Source organism: Aspergillus pseudotamarii (genome assembly GCF_009193445.1).
Source record: "Aspergillus pseudotamarii strain CBS 117625 unplaced genomic scaffold BDV38scaffold_18, whole genome shotgun sequence".
NCBI classification, from domain to species: domain Eukaryota; kingdom Fungi; phylum Ascomycota; class Eurotiomycetes; order Eurotiales; family Aspergillaceae; genus Aspergillus; species Aspergillus pseudotamarii.
In genome coordinates, this window is record NW_022475032.1 from 170,771 (window position 1) to 188,502 (window position 17,732).

Genomic DNA, 17,732 nt, shown 5'->3' on the forward strand with positions numbered 1-17,732 from the left:
GTGATTCCACCACGATCCCATCTGCTGCGCGAGGGTTTGTCGAGTTAGAGAATTATGGATACAACTACTGCTCTTTAACCGAGCTCTACTACTAAAACGTCAGTCGGGAAGGGCGCGGACTAGCAGCCTTAGGTACTTCATCCTCCTGACACATTATATGGCAGATTTTGACTTGCTATGCTCATAAAAGGCTATTCCTGGAATACATACACTAAACAGTACAGTTACCACACCGATCATTAATATAGTATCCCCTGGTTGCATGACGCGAACGGGATCTTTACGATAAATGGAACCCTTCCCGGTTGGGACCAGGCTCGTATAAGATGCATCAGTTCATCAACGACTGCTACAGTGCTCACAATCCCAACTTTCAAGATGTAGCGTAGCTTGTTGGATTCCGACAATATGTCCTCTTCGGTGTGAGCATTGCCAAACCCTATCTTGATGAACTGGCCCTCCCCGACCGAGTAAAGCCTGGCTGAGAAGCACCATATATTCTCGGGCAGAATCTCGGCCAAATCGTCGAAGGGAAAGGTCTAGTGGGCGCAGGTGAAGGAAGTTGCCTTCCTGGAATCTCCTCCAATGTATCTCTGCCGAAGAGGATATGGACAAAGGTCTCTCGCTGTGTTATTGCTACCTTTCGTGGCATGCAGTACAGCAGGGGCACGCCCGTTCTCGACCCATTCAACCAGTTGGGACATCGCTTCATTCGGAACAGGTCCCAGCCCACCGTAACAGTGACCAACACCGGGCGCTTCGAAGAAGCGATAAAAGTCATGAGCCTTTGCATCGTGCTCCAGCACTTCTTCATAATAGGCAATCGTTCCAAGCGGTGGGATAACCTCGTCTGCCATTCCCTGCCAGGCAATAATCTTGCCGCCATTTGCCTTGAACCTGGAAAGGTCCGGGTCATTCGTTCCGAGCATCCCTGAATACTCCAGGTTGGAAGAGTGCAGGGCGTCGAAGAACTCTTTCCGAGTCATGTTACTGGTTGAAAAGTTTGAGTCCTTCGCAACAAGATACTTGAGCCAGTTGCCACACAAGTCACTTCCAGAAGAGTAACATGTGTTATTCAAAGAGCATTCGGTGGGCACATAGGCGGTGCGGAGCGCTGCGTCCTTGTTGACCCCATACCAACCGTCACGCTCAGAGACAGAGCGAGAGCCAGACCAAGCAGCTTGGATAATCTTCGCGCTGTCAGCACTGAAGGAGTGCTGAATCCCGTCGCAAGTGTAGCTCTTGCCAACAAAGTCGAGCGCCCGAACATGACAGCGGTCTGGGTAGCTAATGATGCCGTCTTCAACTCCATCTAGTCGATCGCAAGCTTCCACGGCCGCTTTGGTAAAAGCCTCGACCTCACAGGGCGATGGATAAACACCGATTTCGTTCATGAGTTGTGAGCCCCAGAAGCCTGCAGGAACGAACCGTTGTATATTGAGAGCCGGGGCGACAGCTAGAATCCCATCAAAAATGCCCGGGTACTTCTGTGCCATCAGAAGCCCCTGCCGCCCACCACCAGAGCATCCGGCAAAGTAGGAGTAGTTTGCGGGTTGTTTGTAGTAGGACAGGGTCACCTGCTGTCCGATCACAGCCATGTCGCTGGTTGCCTTCGACGCATAATCCTCTAAAAGGAACCAGTTCACATTGTTCTCGCTGCTTAACGCCCACGAAAGGTCTGTCGGAATACTATCCTTTCCATTTGCCACCGGTAGGCCGCCATCAGTAGAAGCAGATGCGAATCCGCTTGCGACAGCGTATGTTAGGTATGTCTCGCCAAAGCCTGTAGCGTAACCCCCACCCCCTAAAGCTTGAAATCTGCCATTCCATCCCTCAAGCGGGAGCCATACCTGGGTATGGATTGTGTCATTCCAGCCCGCATGAGTGTGGGTGACGGTGATGTTGCAGAAACTGATCGTATATCGGCCGCCTTCGTTTGTTCCTGGCCCAAGACTAACGGCCGAAAAGTTATGGCTTTCCTGAGCTTGGATATCGAGAATTGTAGCACCAGGCAAGTTTGGTTTCACGATAAAGGCTGGCGAGCATCTGGAAGCGGATGCTATTTCCGCAAGAATCGCGCTCAGGGAGAACAGAGTGCGGGAGAAGACAACCATTTTTTATTTTAGATTGACGATAGAACATGAATTGGTGATTCCGAGACAGGCTGGCCTGCTCCATAAATATGTGTTCGTGACTTCAAATTAACTGCCATGCCTTCCAGGCAAAAGTATTCCCAAGGTGACAAGCCTGTTGGTCCACATTGGCGCAAAGTATTGTATACGCGTATCCGCAGAGCCCTGCTCCGCCCACCCCCACAGTCCCCTAATTCCCACTTAGCTGCAATTAGCCGGCAACAGGATAGATCCTGGTAAGCTGGAGTCGTTATCTATGTAACGCAGTAATTTGGCGCTACGAAGTGGTTTTCCGGAGCCTCTCCCATTCGACAGTCTTGCACACTTGCTCAGATAAGTCACCATAGTTGGACTGGGACAGACCAAGCGCACTTGGTTTCTCCGGGCCTGACAGTATCTACAATGTCTCATTGCACTTAAGTAGGACAATCGGAGTGGGCCTCGAAAATCCTCCTAATGACCCGAGCGAGTGGGTCTTGGTCGTCTATACGCGTATTTTACCTCGGATTGAGTCCTCCGGTCGAATTAAATGAGTTACGAGTCCCCTCAAGAGTCTCATATATCGTCTCCTGGATCTCACACATTTAGTCTTGCATCACTGAAATATCATGCCGTACATGCTCATTATCTAAAAATAGACCACCGAGGGAACGAGGTGGCGGGCATGAATATTTGGATCCGATTTCGGTGCGGGTCATGTGATGTTGAATCCTCGGTTCCCATAGATTGGGTTTGGCTCTAAGCTTCTAAACGTCACCTGAAGACCTGAGTCCAGGAGGTGAACGTCATTATCACAGCCAATGACCATATCCGCCTGCTAGGCTTAGCTTGACTCAGCAACTCTTTGCGATCCATCACCGTACAGATGCCGCGGAGGACGCATAAGAAATCGCGGAATGGCTGCATCGAATGTAAGCGTCGCCACATCAAGGTAAACCACGTCCATTGTCGTTGAGACACCGTCATAACGATCCATAGTGCGATGAAAAACGGCCAATATGCTCCCATTGCATATCATCGGAAAGGTTATGCGAATATTCCGAATTGACAATTAAGGTTATGCAGTCCAACGGGATTAGCAGAAAGCGAACATCCCCCCCATCGGTATCAACCGAGTCGTCCATTTTTAGCCCGTCACCAGAGTCTACTTCTGCTAGCCAGGTAGATGCGCCTGCCAATATGCTTCATGCCGAGCTGTTCTACCATCTGTTGACAGAAACCTTACCGTCTTTGTGTAAGAGTGGCAACAACGGAAGTCCTTTACACCAGGAGATGATTAACCACGCACTGGGTACTCCCTATCTAATGAATGAGCTCCTAGCTCTCGCTGCTTTACATCTTAGTATCATTCATGACACCCAGAAAGATTTCTATAGGCACCATTCGACGCAGTTACAGAACCATGCACTTCGGATGTTTTATGAGACCGACTCACATGCCACCACGGAACCACCGGTACCGGCGTTCATGTTATCATCCATGGTTGGTATGCATCTCCTCTGCGACATACTGGTATATCAAGACCATGACTTTCAAGCCTTCCTAGACCGGTTCATCCATTATCTCCGTATCCACCGTGGCGTCCGCACAGTCATTGGAGGCAATTGGGATCGGATCAAAGAAACATCACTCAAGCCGATTCTAAGGGATGCTGAGGCAAGCTTGCAGAATCATACGACAGATGGAGAGATGTGCAACCGCCTTCTTGAACTTATCAAAGCCTCAAAGCTAGGGCCTTCACTGAATGAAACCTATGAGCAAGCGATCAAGGCTTTGCAATCGTCATTCAATGCTTCACAATCTGGTCCTGCCGTTGATAATATACAGGGTGCTCTTGCCTGGCCCATCATGGTGACTGTGGAATATACCGACACGCTAGTGCACCGTAGGCCAGAAGCACTTGTTATTCTATCACATTATGCAGTTCTTCTGCATTCCTGCCGCAATATGTGGCTTTTCGGTGATGGTGGCCAATTCTTAGTCCGGTCTATCGACCGATATCTTGGGCCGCAGTGGGCGGAATGGTTGTACTGGCCGAATCGCGTCTTGGCTGAATCCACAACCTAATGTCTCGATGGCGCCTCTTCACTCTCCGACTAGAGGACCGGGAATTGTCCATTTTTACAGAATTGTAGCAATGAAATGCAATGCACAAAGGCGACACGAAATTATTTTGCTATCCGAGATGCGAAATATATTCGTTCATTCAGATTGGCCGTTGAACCGCTTTTCTTGGCTCACGATATGGCAGTGCATGAGTGGTCCGTGCATACGCGGAATTCTCTCCCAGCTTCTTGTGCAAATATACATGACCCGCATTGCAATGAGTGGCGCATGTGGATCTTTTTCCGTTTCCTCGTATGCACGGGCCAGTAATGCAATGCCATCCATTAGAAATCCCAGGATACTAGAAGAAGGACCAAATGGCTTTCCCCTGTTCGGGTCTCTCGTTCAAGTTAGAGCCTTAGTGTTAGAACCTAATTCAATCCATCCCTCGGTATGGGCAGCTTTAAGGTCATTTCCAACTTGGAATAATAAGAAAACTTGACGTCCTAGAAATGATAACGTCGAATTCTTTGGGCTCAGGGTGCATTAGCTGTATTCCATAGCCGTACACAGCAGCTGAATATAGAAGATGGGTCTCCATCTGGAGCTAGCTACGCATATCTCAATAAAGAAAAAAGGTACGAGCAGTAGTTGTGGGCCTACTATAAATATCAACCCATAGATTATAGTGGAGACTCGCCGAGCTTGTCGCAAACTAGGTCTCTGGTCTTTCTAGTGTAAGTATTTAAATATATCACTATATATACAGCGTTACCTTGGTCCGATCGACTGCTATTGTTATTCGCATTCGACCAAACGCCCTAGCTCGCAATTCTCTCACGCGGTCTGTCTGCAACAGCACTTGTGATACCCATAATGCCCGAACTCCAAACGTACAAAGGCTATTATCTTTGGCACTACATCCCCTCGAGGGCCGCAGCGGTTATTTTCCTCTTGCTCTTCTTGGCGGCGACGATATATCATACCTGGAAGATATGGAAACTAAAGACCTATTTCTGCATTTGCTTTGCCATTGGGGGCTTCTGTAAGTGTATATCGACAGTTACTCATTAACTCATGGAGATTGCGCAGATTAACAATATCAGTTGAGTTCATAGGTTACTGTGCCCGAGCATCGGCTTACGACAAGACCGGACGTATGATGCCCTTTTGTATTCAGAATGTCTTCATACTACTCGGTCCCGCCCTCATGGCTGCGACGATATACATGGTTTTGGGACGGGTGATTATCGCGGTGAAGGGTGAAAGTCGTTCACTGATACCCGTTCGCTGGTTAACCAAGGTCTTTGTCACCGGCGATGTCTTGTCTTTTCTGATCCAAGGCGGTGCTGCTGGCATGATGGTTTCCAGTGACCTCGCTAGCATAGGAAACAAGCTTGTTATCTTTGGTCTGGTTGTCCAAGTCGTTTTCCTTGGGTTCTTCATTATCAACATCATGATCTTTCAGGCCCGAATGCATAGAAACCCCACGCTGGAGACCTCCTCTAATGTTTTGCGATGGAAGTGGCACCTCAATACTCTGTACCTAATCAGCCTGTTGATCCTGGTTCGGTCTGTATTCCGGGTTGTGGAGTACATTATGGGCAATGACGGATACCTGCTACAACATGAGTGGCCCGTATATGTGTTCGACGCGACTCTCATGTGGACAGTGATGGTGGCATTTGCAATCAGGTTTCCCAGTGATGTATGCACACACTCGCACGTCCCTGAACGGTTCAAGCTGAACGAGACGGGGGGGATAGCATAGCGCCCTTCCATTCTGGTTCTGTTACTCAGTTACTTTCGCCTGCCATGACTCACCTGGAAGGATACCTTGGAGATACTCTTACTTCTGTATGCCTCTGATAGCAGCTTCATAGATGCTTATTTTTCTGCCTCAAGCCTACATTTCTATCTCCTAGCCAGTGGATCACAAATCTTACAAAGTCATTTCCGCGATAATATATCTCAGCTTGACAGCCCACTGCCGAAAATTACGTGGAAACAGATGTTTTCAAACGACAGGCTTTAATATCCACCAGCGGCTTCTTCGTTTGGCATTCCATATGCTAACCCACGCAGGTAGGCACCATATATTTTGTTACTTATACATATACCTTGGGTTGAATCGATTACCGACAGCTGGTGCGGACCATGATAAGTAGTACTCGGTCGGAGGCCAAAGCGTTTACTCGGGAGAACAGATGTGCTCGGTTATATATCTTGGCAAGTCCAACGCAAATTCATACTCAGAAAATGAGGTAGGGAGCACAGCCGTTGGACAAACCTGGTTCATGTATTTGGAGTGGAGTAGCTTGCCATTGAGCCATGCGATGAAAGGTTGCTGGTAGAGACATTGTTAACTCACAATACGCTATGGCCAGACAGTTGCCGAGGAGCTCTGGCCACGTTTGACGCGGCCAATTGCGTGTTCTGTTTTGGTTTCTAGTAAGAAATTCCAACCAAGACTCAAGCCAGATGAGTCATGGATGAGGTTGAAATTAACGTCGGAATAACTTGGCTGTAAGCCCTTGTCCAGAATCAGCGTCCGGTATCGCTGGCCCTAGCATGAGTCATGCTCGGACTTACACAGCATCTCGAACACATAAAATAGTATCATCAGTGATCAACACACAATATCTGTTGAAATTATGCTTTGCCCTCGCTCTGCTATCTTGTCAAACGTAGCCCGAGATGTTTCGCACACGCCCTATCAGTCGGGCTGGCAATGCCCTGGCTCATACTGCACGATGTCAACGAATCCCGTTCCCTCGGTCGCATATTTGCGCTTCGAAGGTAGGGGGCATTAGACGAAAGACGACTACGGGTACAGCACAGACAATGTGAGTCATGGAGTACTTTGTCCACATGTTCAGATCGTTTCGGTGCGATCTCATCAACACTGACTAATTCCGTGGACGTACAGAAGAGTAGAAACTCCATCAAGGACAACCTTTCCTCCTACAGGTGTGGAAAATAATGTGACTTCAGAAGACTCAAGGACAATGGAAGCGGATGAATCGTATGAGGATGGTTAATGCTATGTGAGGTGTCGTGGTACTGATGCAATACGTAGGTTCGTTGGCATGACGGGTGGCCAGATCTTTCATGAGATGATGCGAAGACACGGTGTCCAACATATCTGTATGACTGTGACCTAAGGCTCTCCATTCTTATGGCTTACTGACGCCTACTTCAATAGTTGGATACCCCGGTGGAACTATCCTTCCGGTCTTCGACGCCATCTACAACTCCGAGTATTTCGACTTCATCCTTCCTAAGCACGAGCAAGGCGCCGGGCATATGGCCGAGGGCTACGCAAGGGCTTCAGGAAAGCCAGGGATCGTTCTGGTAACCTCTGGACCCGGTGCGACCAATGTCGTCACCCCAATGCAGGATGCCTTGTCCGATGGAACGCCCATGATTGTCTTCAGTGGCCAGGTGGTGACTACAGCGATTGGCAGCGATGCTTTTCAGGAAGCTGACATTCTCGGTATATCGCGAGGCTGCACAAAATGGAACGTAATGATACGCAACGTGGCTGAGCTACCTCAGAGGATCAACGAAGCTTTCGAGATTGCCACGAGTGGGAGACCGGGTCCTGTTCTCGTGGATCTCCCCAAGGACGTGACGGCGGGTATATTGAGAAAGGTTACGCCTACCGGGCCAGCGATACCGCGCATAGCAAGCTATGCAAACACGGACGCGAACCACAAGCTACTTACCAAGTCGATCGCCCATGTCGCCAAATTGATTAACACCGCGAAGAAGCCCGTCATATATGCTGGACAGGGCGTCATTCAGTCCCCGAACGGACCTCAGTTACTCAAAGAACTGGCGGAAAAAGCATCCATACCGGTGACAACAACCTTGCAGGGGCTTGGCGCCTTCGACGAACTGGACGAGAAGTCCTTGCATATGCTGGGCATGCATGGTTCGGCGTATGCGAACATGTCCATGCAGGAAGCCGATCTCATCATCGCACTGGGTGCCCGGTTTGATGACCGAGTTACATTAAACATCGCCAAGTTCGCACCCGCGGCTAGGGCAGCAGCTGCAAAGGGCCTTGGAGGGATTGTACAGTTTGAGGTCTTACCTAAAAACATCAACAAGGTGATTCAATCTACTGAGGCGGTGGTCGGGGACGTCGCAGAGAATCTAACACACCTGTTACCTCATGTGAAAAGGACCAGTATGGCTGAAAGGCAAGCATGGTTCACACAAATCAATGAATGGAAGGCAAAGTGGCCGTTACATGCATATGACCGGGACGAACGACCACATTTGATCAAACCCCAGTATTTGATCGAGGAGCTGAGTAACCTCACAGCAGATCGCAAGGAAGAGACGATCATTACTACGGGCGTCGGCCAACATCAGATGTGGACTGCTCAGCACTTTCGTTGGCGCCATCCTCGGAGTTTGATCACATCTGGTGGTCTTGGTACTATGGGCTTTGGTCTTCCAGCTGCCATTGGTGCAAAGGTAGCGCGTCCAGATGCGCTTGTGATTGATATCGACGGTGACGCATCGTTTAGCATGACCCTAACAGAACTGACTACGGCTAGTCAATTCAACATCGGGGTGAAGGTGATCGTCCTAAACAACGAGGAGCAGGGAATGGTGACCCAGTGGCAGAATCTATTCTATGAAGATCGATACTCGCACACACACCAGCGTAATCCGGACTTTATGGGCCTGGCAAGGGCAATGCACTTCCCGCATCGACGTGTCAGCAAGCCCGAAGAGGTCGTTGACTCTCTGAAGTGGCTTATCCACACGGATGGCCCTGCTCTACTAGAGGTTATCACCGACAAGAAGGTACCGGTTCTACCAATGGTACCCGCGGGCTCGGGACTGCACGAGTTCATTACGTGGGACACACACAAAGACAGCGAGAGAAGAAGTCTGATGCGAGATAGAACATGTGGGCTTCACGGCTGAGCTTCCAAAGCAACTCTGTGGACAACGCGTCGAACCTTGTACATGTAGCTAAAAAGTCATATTGTAAGTGCGGTGTTGATGAAGACCTATACAGGAGTGGCATGCTGGCCTGACTCATTGAGTCGGTTCATACCCCAAGATCTCAACATCAAAGTACTTAAAAAGCTCTTTAGCTTTGTAATTTAACGCTATTAATACCGACCTTGGTTTTAACTCTCACCCATGCCATGACAATATAAGCCCAACTCGGGAATTCAGTAGCCCAGAGTCACACCTTCCAGGTCGTCCGTTGTGCCATCGGTGTGAATGTTATCATATGGTTGAAATCCTCTATAGAGAAGCAGAGATGAGTCTTTTGTATCCGCGTACAGCCTCTTCCAGTTCCCCGACCGTGATGGCCTCGTCATCAGCATGAGCAACAAGGATGCTTCCAGGGCCATACAAATACCTCCTAACCCTTTGAGCCTCCTGGTCATGAATCTTCAATGCAGGGGCATCGGTCCCGTAATTAACTGTGATAACCTCAAAGCCGTCCACATCGACATCGAAGTACTGCGGTGGAGCGCCTAATGTGCGATTCCCAAAATCAAGATAAACGCTCTCATCGCCGTTAGTCACATTCGCCACCGCTGCCTCGACAATAAGCCTGGTGTCCTCTGGGGCTCCCGCTGCAAGGCGAACAGTAATTGCTGCTTCAGCATGCGCTGCGACAACGTTGGCGGCAATTCCGCCCTGCAGTAGACCAATATTCAAGGTTGATTTTCCCAACGTTTCACTGCGAAGGAGACCACCTTTCTCGGGTGGAAGATCTTGTAGGCTCTCAAGGTGAGCAAGAACCGGTATGAGCGATGAGATGGCACTTTGACCTAACCAGGGGTATCCAGAGTGAGCGGCTTTGCCTTCAGCGACCAGCTTGAATCCTAGGGTTCCTTTATGTGCCGCAACCAGGTTGAGCTCTGTTGGCTCTCCGAATATGACCGTCTGATATGTCGGAGGTATCGGGTTGAGCTCAGAATTGGAGAAGTGTTTCATCCCCACGCCACTCTTTTCTTCGCCGACGTCAAACAACAACCCGATGGAGGCGTGGGGATTCTCAGCGAGTGTTTCCAGAGCGGCAAACACGATCGCCGCAACGCTCGCTTTGGCATCCACCGTCCCACGGCCAGCAATTACGAGGTCCGTGCGATTGAAGGACCCCGTGTCTGAGGTTGGTGCATGAAGTGAGTAAGGGATGAAGGGCGGGACTGTGTCGATGTGGCTGGTCACCAACACGTCCGGGTGTCTGTTCTGCCCAACATATGCGTAGATATTGAATCTTTCTTCTTCAGTCTCCCTTGCGGGGGTGACTATTTGTTTCTCTACTGTTAGATTACGCGATTCAAGGAAGTCCAAGACATATTCCCCCGCGCTTTTCTCGTGTTCACTTATGGATGGGATTTGTACCAGGGCTCGATGAAAGGAGAGCAGCGGCGAGGAGTCGATGATTTGGTTGAGATCCTGAGACAAATCCCCGACCAAGAGCTGCTGACGTTCAAAGGCCAGTACCCCAGTCATCAGCGCAGTAACACGAAAGAGATCCGTCGCATTCATGATTCGAAGCCTTTGCTAAATTGTTGGCGGGGTGTGAAAAAGGGCTCATCTACACGAGGAGAGGGGAAACTGATAAGACAATCCGTCCCCGCTATGGCGCCTTGGCCTTTCACATATCATCTATAGGCATTGGTTAATTTATTCCTGGTGAAGCATGCGGACCCGTCCTTCAAAAGTACATGCTAGACCCCGTACTACTGCTTTTCCCCAGCATGAATGTCCACATCATTCAACACCGCCTGATTCTGTTTTGCAGCCGCCAACCGGATTCTCTTGAGTTTCCTGGTATCAACATCGACCTTCCACGTAAAGCCCCAAGTTATAAGGTTCATAATGATAGCCATCCCTACGAAACCCATTGCAATCCCAAAGGAAGTCGTATATCGCGGCGCATACCGAGAATTAAACAGTTGAGACCCCACGGCCCCTCCAATTTGACCGTAGCTATTTGCAAACGCGATAGCGAAGGCAGAGCCCGTGGCACCCTCCGTAGTCTGCACACGCCAGGGCCACATCATCACGTACCTATAGGCCGTTAGTATCTTAGGGGCGATACGATCGCATTGGATTGGAAGCTTACCATGCGGTTGAGAATCCTCCGGCTAGAATGGTGGCCGCGTACACGCCGCCGGTATTCGGGAAAGCATAGAGCACGCCATAACATGCCTCGATGACAATCATGAAAGCGAGGGGAATCGCGGGCTGGGGAATTCTTCCCGTGTCGGCTAAGATTCCAAAGACAACGGTCAGAATCACTGCGAAAACCGCCGAAGGGATGTTTAACAGTTGTGTTTCGCCCATAGAGCTGTATTGTCCGTTAGCCCTTCAGCCCTAAAATGACACGGTCGGAACAACTCACGTAAATCCAAGGTTTGCGATCACGGTTGGTTGGTAAAATGTAAGTCCTGTAGTACCGACAGTGAAGAAAGCCCAACAAAGGAGGAAAAGCCAGATCCGTTTGTTTTTTAATGTGGTGATGAGTTCGCGCAAGTTGAAATTCGCTTCAGCTGCTCTCGGGGCGTTACTGGGGAGGCGCGCTTCAACAAAAGTCCGTTCTCTCTCAGACAGCCAAGAGGCGGTAGAGGGAACTGTACGAGAGTTAGTCGAGTTATTGAGCCTCTGAACTGGCTGCCTGGTGATACCCACAATCTGGCAAGAAAAAGTAGGTGATGATCCCTAATATAACGGTGAAGATGCCCTCGGTCAAAACTAGCCTGGAGAACATGAATAAGGAAGCGTTCTTTTTTACCATGGAAATCCCTTACCACTTCCAACCAGATAGGCCGCCAGCTGTAACCCCATTGAACGCAAAGGCAAGAACGCCACTGATGACTGTGCTGAAGTTGCCGAGAAGTGTGACGAGGACAATCCGAGGGGCAATCTCATCTGGTCTATACCAGTAGCATAGCTGGACAAGCATGCCGGGCCACAGGCCGGCCTCGAAGAGACCAAGGAAAAAGCGAACTGCATACAGACCTTGTCGGTTGGTCACAGCGGCATGACAGCAGAGTACTACTCCCCAGGACACCTGTGATCATTAGAATTTATAACTCTCAAAAGATCATCCTAATTTACTAACCATGATTCGCGCCTGCCAGATGGATGGCCGTACGCCTTTCAGCAGAAGGTTGGAGGGTGCTTCTGCGATGATATAGGGGATCTTCAAATAGTGAGTCCAGACCTTCCTGTTCCATCAAGCCATGCTCACGTAGTACATAGTTGTAACGAGATTATACTGATCGGATGTCATTTTCAGTTCGTTCAAAATATTGCGAGGCGTTCCTTTATCCATGATTCGAGCGTACGAGACCTGCCAATGTTAGACCGTAGACTGGCATGGTAACTTCTATCACAGTCTGTACTTACATTGGTGAAATCGACACTCTTGAGCATATACATGATCGCTAAGAGTGGGATTAGGTGCCAATCTATTCGCCGTAGTAACTTCTTTTCTTCTGCGCTGCTAAGACTTGCTCGCGCTCGCATAAGAGTGGCATCGTAACCTGGGATATCGTCTCCTTCGTACTCAGGAAGCGAGTTATCTTCAGTTCGGCTGACGTAGTGTACATTCTGTCGTCCTTGGCCCGGCGATTCCGCTATTGAGATGTCACTAGATTTGATCGGGGTCGAGGTTACCCCTGGGGTGTCATTCTTTTCAGAAAATCCCCAAGACATCTTGTAAAAACCCAAGCCGAGCAATCAAACTGTTTCTGGGAACATTCAACGGAAGATGAAGGCCATACCAACGGGCTTTATGAGCTGCTTCTGAATTTTCAGTCACCATAATTGGCCAGTTAGGACGCTTATCGTTTTGCAATAGCCAAGCTTAATTGCGCAAGGAAAGCGCCTCGGTGCCATGGGCACAGGAATATAGTGTATCAATCCGAGATACCCCGCAGCTGCGAGATCGATTAGCCGATAAGGCCTGAAAATGGGATTTCTTCTTGTAAAAATCTAGGGCCTAGAATTTGAACGCTGATGCCAGTGGTGACTAGATCGACTGGACTAGTACGAAATGCGCTCGAAGGGGCACATCGCCCAAGAATGTGCACAAATGGGCATCGGTCAACCTCTAGCATATGATGTGAATATCCCGATAATGGATACCACTTGCCTTTATACAGTTCGGAAATATTTATCAATCCGGTACTTCCACGGCCTGGCTGTGTCTCGGGTTCACCACAGGTTATCGTCACATAATCCACCAATTAAGACAATGCCATGGCTAGCTTATTTCGCTGCCGGCGAATGCGTGGATCACACAACCTATTGGCGACCTTGGCGTGTATTAGCGGCCCGGGATGTTTTTAAACTGCTTCTAAGGGCAGGGGCTGTTATCCGAGGTTGTCTTTAAGCCTTACTTCATTTTCCCAGACTGTAGGAGATGCAAATCCATGTCTGTTGTTTTCTTGAAGTCTTCAGGGACCGGATTGACTACCAGATGATCAACGTGATCGAATCAGTAGTACAAAAGTATAGGAAATTGTTCACATCATAAACGCGATTTAGAGGACGAGGTAACTCAAATGCCACATGGGAGTCGGCAATTCCACACGACCTCGTGAAGCATATCTCGACTCTATACATTTATTCTATTAATATCTTACGTGAGTGTCAGAGTTAAAGTCCATTTAGTGTCGCTTAAGTCCAGTGAATATGTAGACTGATCTAGCCCTATGAAAAAGCTTCCTCTGCACTACACATGATCATTCGTCTATTCATATCGCTTAGGTCAATTAACGACACAATACTCGATTTGGTATACATACTCCCATGTGTCGGCCCATCCAGTATACTGCGATAAGGGAAAGCATAATACTATCCATATCCATTTGGCAAATCTACGGGTTGTGGTGGCTCCACAATTGAATATTCTCTCATCCCTGCCAAGGCGAAGACAGAAAAACAAAAGCCTCATCGTGCCGACTACGCTCATTGTCTGACAGGCTGGAGCTCATTGCTGCTTTTCATACACTTCTTTTAAGCCTGTCATCGCCTCCTAAGATGTGGTGGGGAATACCAAATTACGCTAGGGTATGGCGCAATCATATTTGCCGACCATGTAAAAGTGACCCCAAAAGTCACAGGTAAATGTGCTGTGTATCATGCTATGCCATTATGCGGTTCAATATGTACCGGTTCAGCGCATATTCCGCACGGAATGCGTATCACGATGGGTGCATCCAGCACCTTCAAGATTGACGAGAGTTTACTTCTATGCTGAGAAATGGTACTACACCTTCAAACTAGTCTCAAGATAAGAGATGGCGTGATGAGGAGTATCAATGAGGCCATGTCCAGTATGAATGTCATGTTCACATAGATTCAAATAGAGCCACCAACCCGGTCCAGGTTGGTCAGTTGAGCTCTGACAGATCAGCATCGCATCTAACATGGACCGCGGAAAAGGCAGGTCTACAAGTCCCCATTCAGAAAATGAACCGATCAACTCCAGTGACCAGCTCACGGTGCAACCAATAAACTCGTGGAAAGGCTATATCTGGGATACATGGGAACTGCCACCGGATCAGCGCTGGCTGTTATTTAAAGTCGATGCCTTTGTCCTTACTTTTGCCTCAGTAAGCGAGGCCCCTCTACAGAAGCAAGAGAACTGTCCAGACTAACGGGCATTACCAGATCGGGTACTTCTTGAAAAATCTCGATCTTAACAATATTAACAATGCCTTTCTCAGTGGGATGAAGGAGGACTTGGATATGTATGGGAACCAGCTGGTTACTAGCACGTCTATCTACACGGTGGGATATGTCATTGGCCAGATCCCGTCCAACTTGCTGCTAACAAGAATTTCACCTCGATGGGTGATTCCCGCGGTGCGCCTCTCTGCTAGCTTCTGTGCCCAGCTCTTGTGTGATATCACTAACAAACTACCCGCAGCTGGAGGTTGGTTGGGGAATAGCCACAATTTGCACGTCCAGTGTCCAGTCGTATCGGTCACTATACGCCATCCGCTTCCTGGTTGGGCTTTTCGAGTGGGTAGAGCGCTCATTCTTCCCATCGCAGATTGCTAACACTCGTTGTCCAGATCCGGCTTCTACCCTGGTATCCACTACCTACTCGGATCGTGGTACACGCCGCGGGAGATAGGAAAGCGAGCCATGGTTTTCTGGCTTGCGGGCTCAATCGGAACGCTATTCAGCGGATTCCTACAAGCAGCAGCCTACACCAACCTGAACGGTGTGCATGGCCACGCTGGCTGGCGCTGGCTGTTTATTATCGATGGCATTATCACGCTGCCGCTTGCCGTAGCAGGATTCCTGTTCTTCCCTAACCTCCCACAAGACGGCAAGAAAACGTGGTGGACGACAGAAGACGAGCATATTCTTTCTGTCAAACGCATGGAGGCTGTTGGTCGTGCAGGAAAGGAGCCCTGGACGGTCGCCAAGGCCAAGAGAATCTTCCTCAGCTGGCATACATATCTTCTCCGTTCGTGGTCTCCTTTGTTTCTTAACCCGTCCCTCCATACTAACTGGGCCCAGCGTTACTATACATCGTGTGGAATAACGGTTACCCGCAAGCCGGTATGGGTTACTGGCTCAAGAGCTTCAACACGACCCCTCCTCCTGTGCCGGGTACATCGTTCTCGGTGCCGCAGATTAATAATTGTGAGTAATCCTCGTTGGAGGTGCTCGAATCATACTAAGTCGATCATAGATCCAATGGTTACAACCGGAATCTTCGTTGTGGTAGCTTTGAGCTGGGGTTGGCTTTCCGATGGGTGTCGCGGTATCCGGTGGCCTTTCATCTATGCGGGTGCCATAATCACGGTGAGCCCTCTAAAACTTATCCCGGGCTGTATGCTCCATGAGAGGCTGACTGACTTTCGTTCTGTGTGGCAGACGGTGTTCTGTGTGCTCCTCCGCCAGATGCCGCTTTATGAGAATATCAACGGTCGTATGGCTGTGTATTGGCTGAGTAACATTGGCGTGAGTTTCTCCATACTTCCTCATAATCACCAAGTCATAAATGAGATATGTCATGCTCACTGGATGGTAACAGAGCGGTGCTGGTCCCCTCATCTTGAGTTGGATCAACGAGATCTGTTCATCGGACACCGAGAAAAGAGCATTGATTGTTGGTCTGGCGAACGATCTCGCATACGTTGTTCAGGCGGTGGTAAGTACCTACTACACATCGTTCCGTATAGCAATACATAAGTCTAACGAGCAGTGTTAGGCGCCAAACTTTGTCTGGAAGACCACCGACTTTCCCGCTGCCCGGAAGGGTTATTTGTGGGATATTATCCTCCAGTGTCTACTCAGTAAGTCTGCTAGTTACCCCATGTTCTAGTGTACCAGCTCCTAATTGGCCACCCTTACTGCACAGTTCTTGTGACTGCTGCTATTCAGTTTCAGCTCTGGAGGGATCGACAAAAGTCGTCCGCTAGTGGAGAGGACGATGGCCTCTCGTCTGACTTGCAGAGCGACGACCCACCACAACAGGAAAGCGATATTGAGCAGGGGAAGATGGTCCGCACCGAGGTCGTGGCGGTACAAAATTAGCATCGAATATCCTGTAAGATATAAAACTAGGTCTAAACATTGGAATGAAATATAAATTTACACAATATCATGCACTGCTTTTGTATCGCTAGCGATAACGGCAGCAGTTATGCGTCCAGTTTGCAAGCGGATTTAGACAGCTGTTTTGGGTGGATGTTTGGCGAGAGAGGCAATGTATCCACGAAGAGTTTACCCCTTCGTTCGTGGAGAGCCATTATTCATATGAAAGGCCCCCAGGAATGATAACGTTGTTCAAGGTGGAAAGCAAAAGTTGCGGAGAGGCGATGATGGTGGTTAGTGGGATGACGTTGCATGACACTAGTCCACAGATTGGGCTAGACACTGAATAGAAAAGATACTGACTTGACCGGAATCGGTTAATGAGTTGCTGGGATAAAACGATTGCTTTAGGTCAGGCTTTCCACAGGTCGTTGTTGTTGTTCAACGCAGGCACAAACAACAGTTATTTATGTATATTGCTAGACATACATGATTTTACACTCCGGACAATTACATTCCTAGCGTTGATCCTCCGGATTGAAAATAACACAAATGTTAGCTAAGCAATACAAACGGCATTTAGAATTCTTGGTCCTGTCAGACCTTGTCCGAGTTTCAGCAGCTGGTCCTGTAGATCCAAATGTACCTGCCTAGAGAGTGGCTTATCACTGCTTCAAATGAACAATCGCCCCCACATTCGAGCAATCATCCACCTGCAGCTACCCAGTCAGGCGGGTGACTTCGTATATCTGATATCTCATATGCATCCAACCTGTCAGCCTGCTCCTGTAGCTTAGCTTAATCCACCACGAACGGTTGTCGTGGAGGTTCGTCCACATGTTCTGGATAGTCTGTCTAAAGCATACTTTTGTAGTTCTCCTTTTTTTTTCTTTTTTTCAAATATTTCAGGGCACGCGCCACCGTGATAGCAATAAAAGGCCAATCTATTAGATGAAGAACGAATAGAGTAAAAATAAAATACCACTATCTCGTTAC

At 48.9% G+C, this 17,732-nt stretch overlaps 6 protein-coding genes across 6 annotated transcripts; 4 read left to right on the forward strand and 2 right to left on the reverse strand.

Annotated features, from left to right (window-relative positions):
• Window positions 1-170: 170 nt before the first annotated feature.
• BDV38DRAFT_56952 (Tannase/feruloyl esterase) lies at window positions 171-2,301 on the reverse strand. The gene has a single exon (XM_032063567.1). It carries the CDS (start codon window positions 2,112-2,114, stop codon window positions 540-542), a length of 1,575 nt encoding a protein of 524 aa, XP_031915009.1. The 5' UTR covers window positions 2,115-2,301; the 3' UTR covers window positions 171-539.
• A 551-nt stretch (window positions 2,302-2,852) lies between these two features.
• BDV38DRAFT_243292 (Zn(II)2Cys6 transcription factor domain-containing protein) lies at window positions 2,853-4,613 on the forward strand. The gene is made up of 2 exons (XM_032054210.1): window positions 2,853-3,043; window positions 3,111-4,613. Exons 1-2 carry the CDS (start codon window positions 3,029-3,031, stop codon window positions 4,197-4,199), a joined length of 1,104 nt encoding a protein of 367 aa, XP_031915010.1. The 5' UTR covers window positions 2,853-3,028; the 3' UTR covers window positions 4,200-4,613.
• Window positions 4,614-5,054: 441 nt separating this feature from the next.
• Window positions 5,055-5,949, forward strand: BDV38DRAFT_281507 (RTA1 domain-containing protein; the record flags this gene model as incomplete). Its single annotated transcript, XM_032059566.1, has 2 exons — window positions 5,055-5,223; window positions 5,285-5,949. The coding sequence occupies 2 exons, from the start codon at window positions 5,055-5,057 to the stop codon at window positions 5,947-5,949; spliced, it is 834 nt and encodes a 277-aa protein (XP_031915011.1).
• Window positions 5,950-7,186: 1,237 nt separating this feature from the next.
• On the forward strand, window positions 7,187-9,125 carry BDV38DRAFT_281508 (thiamine diphosphate-binding protein; the record flags this gene model as incomplete). The annotated part of the gene is made up of 3 exons (XM_032059567.1): window positions 7,187-7,203; window positions 7,258-7,325; window positions 7,384-9,125. 3 exons carry the CDS (start codon window positions 7,187-7,189, stop codon window positions 9,123-9,125), a joined length of 1,827 nt encoding a protein of 608 aa, XP_031915012.1.
• Window positions 9,126-9,455: 330 nt separating this feature from the next.
• Window positions 9,456-12,890, reverse strand: BDV38DRAFT_270164 (major facilitator superfamily domain-containing protein; the record flags this gene model as incomplete). The annotated part of the gene is made up of 6 exons (XM_032057095.1): window positions 9,456-10,440; window positions 10,914-11,240; window positions 11,296-11,520; window positions 11,575-11,803; window positions 12,063-12,243; window positions 12,582-12,890. 6 exons carry the CDS (start codon window positions 12,888-12,890, stop codon window positions 9,456-9,458), a joined length of 2,256 nt encoding a protein of 751 aa, XP_031915013.1.
• A 1,295-nt stretch (window positions 12,891-14,185) lies between these two features.
• Window positions 14,186-16,736, forward strand: BDV38DRAFT_291682 (major facilitator superfamily domain-containing protein; the record flags this gene model as incomplete). Its single annotated transcript, XM_032061801.1, has 10 exons — window positions 14,186-14,794; window positions 14,835-15,047; window positions 15,112-15,210; window positions 15,318-15,660; window positions 15,714-15,839; window positions 15,889-16,001; window positions 16,074-16,160; window positions 16,234-16,350; window positions 16,411-16,495; window positions 16,561-16,736. The coding sequence occupies exons 1-10, from the start codon at window positions 14,609-14,611 to the stop codon at window positions 16,734-16,736; spliced, it is 1,545 nt and encodes a 514-aa protein (XP_031915014.1). The 5' UTR covers window positions 14,186-14,608.
• Between the last annotated feature and the right edge of the window lie 996 nt (window positions 16,737-17,732).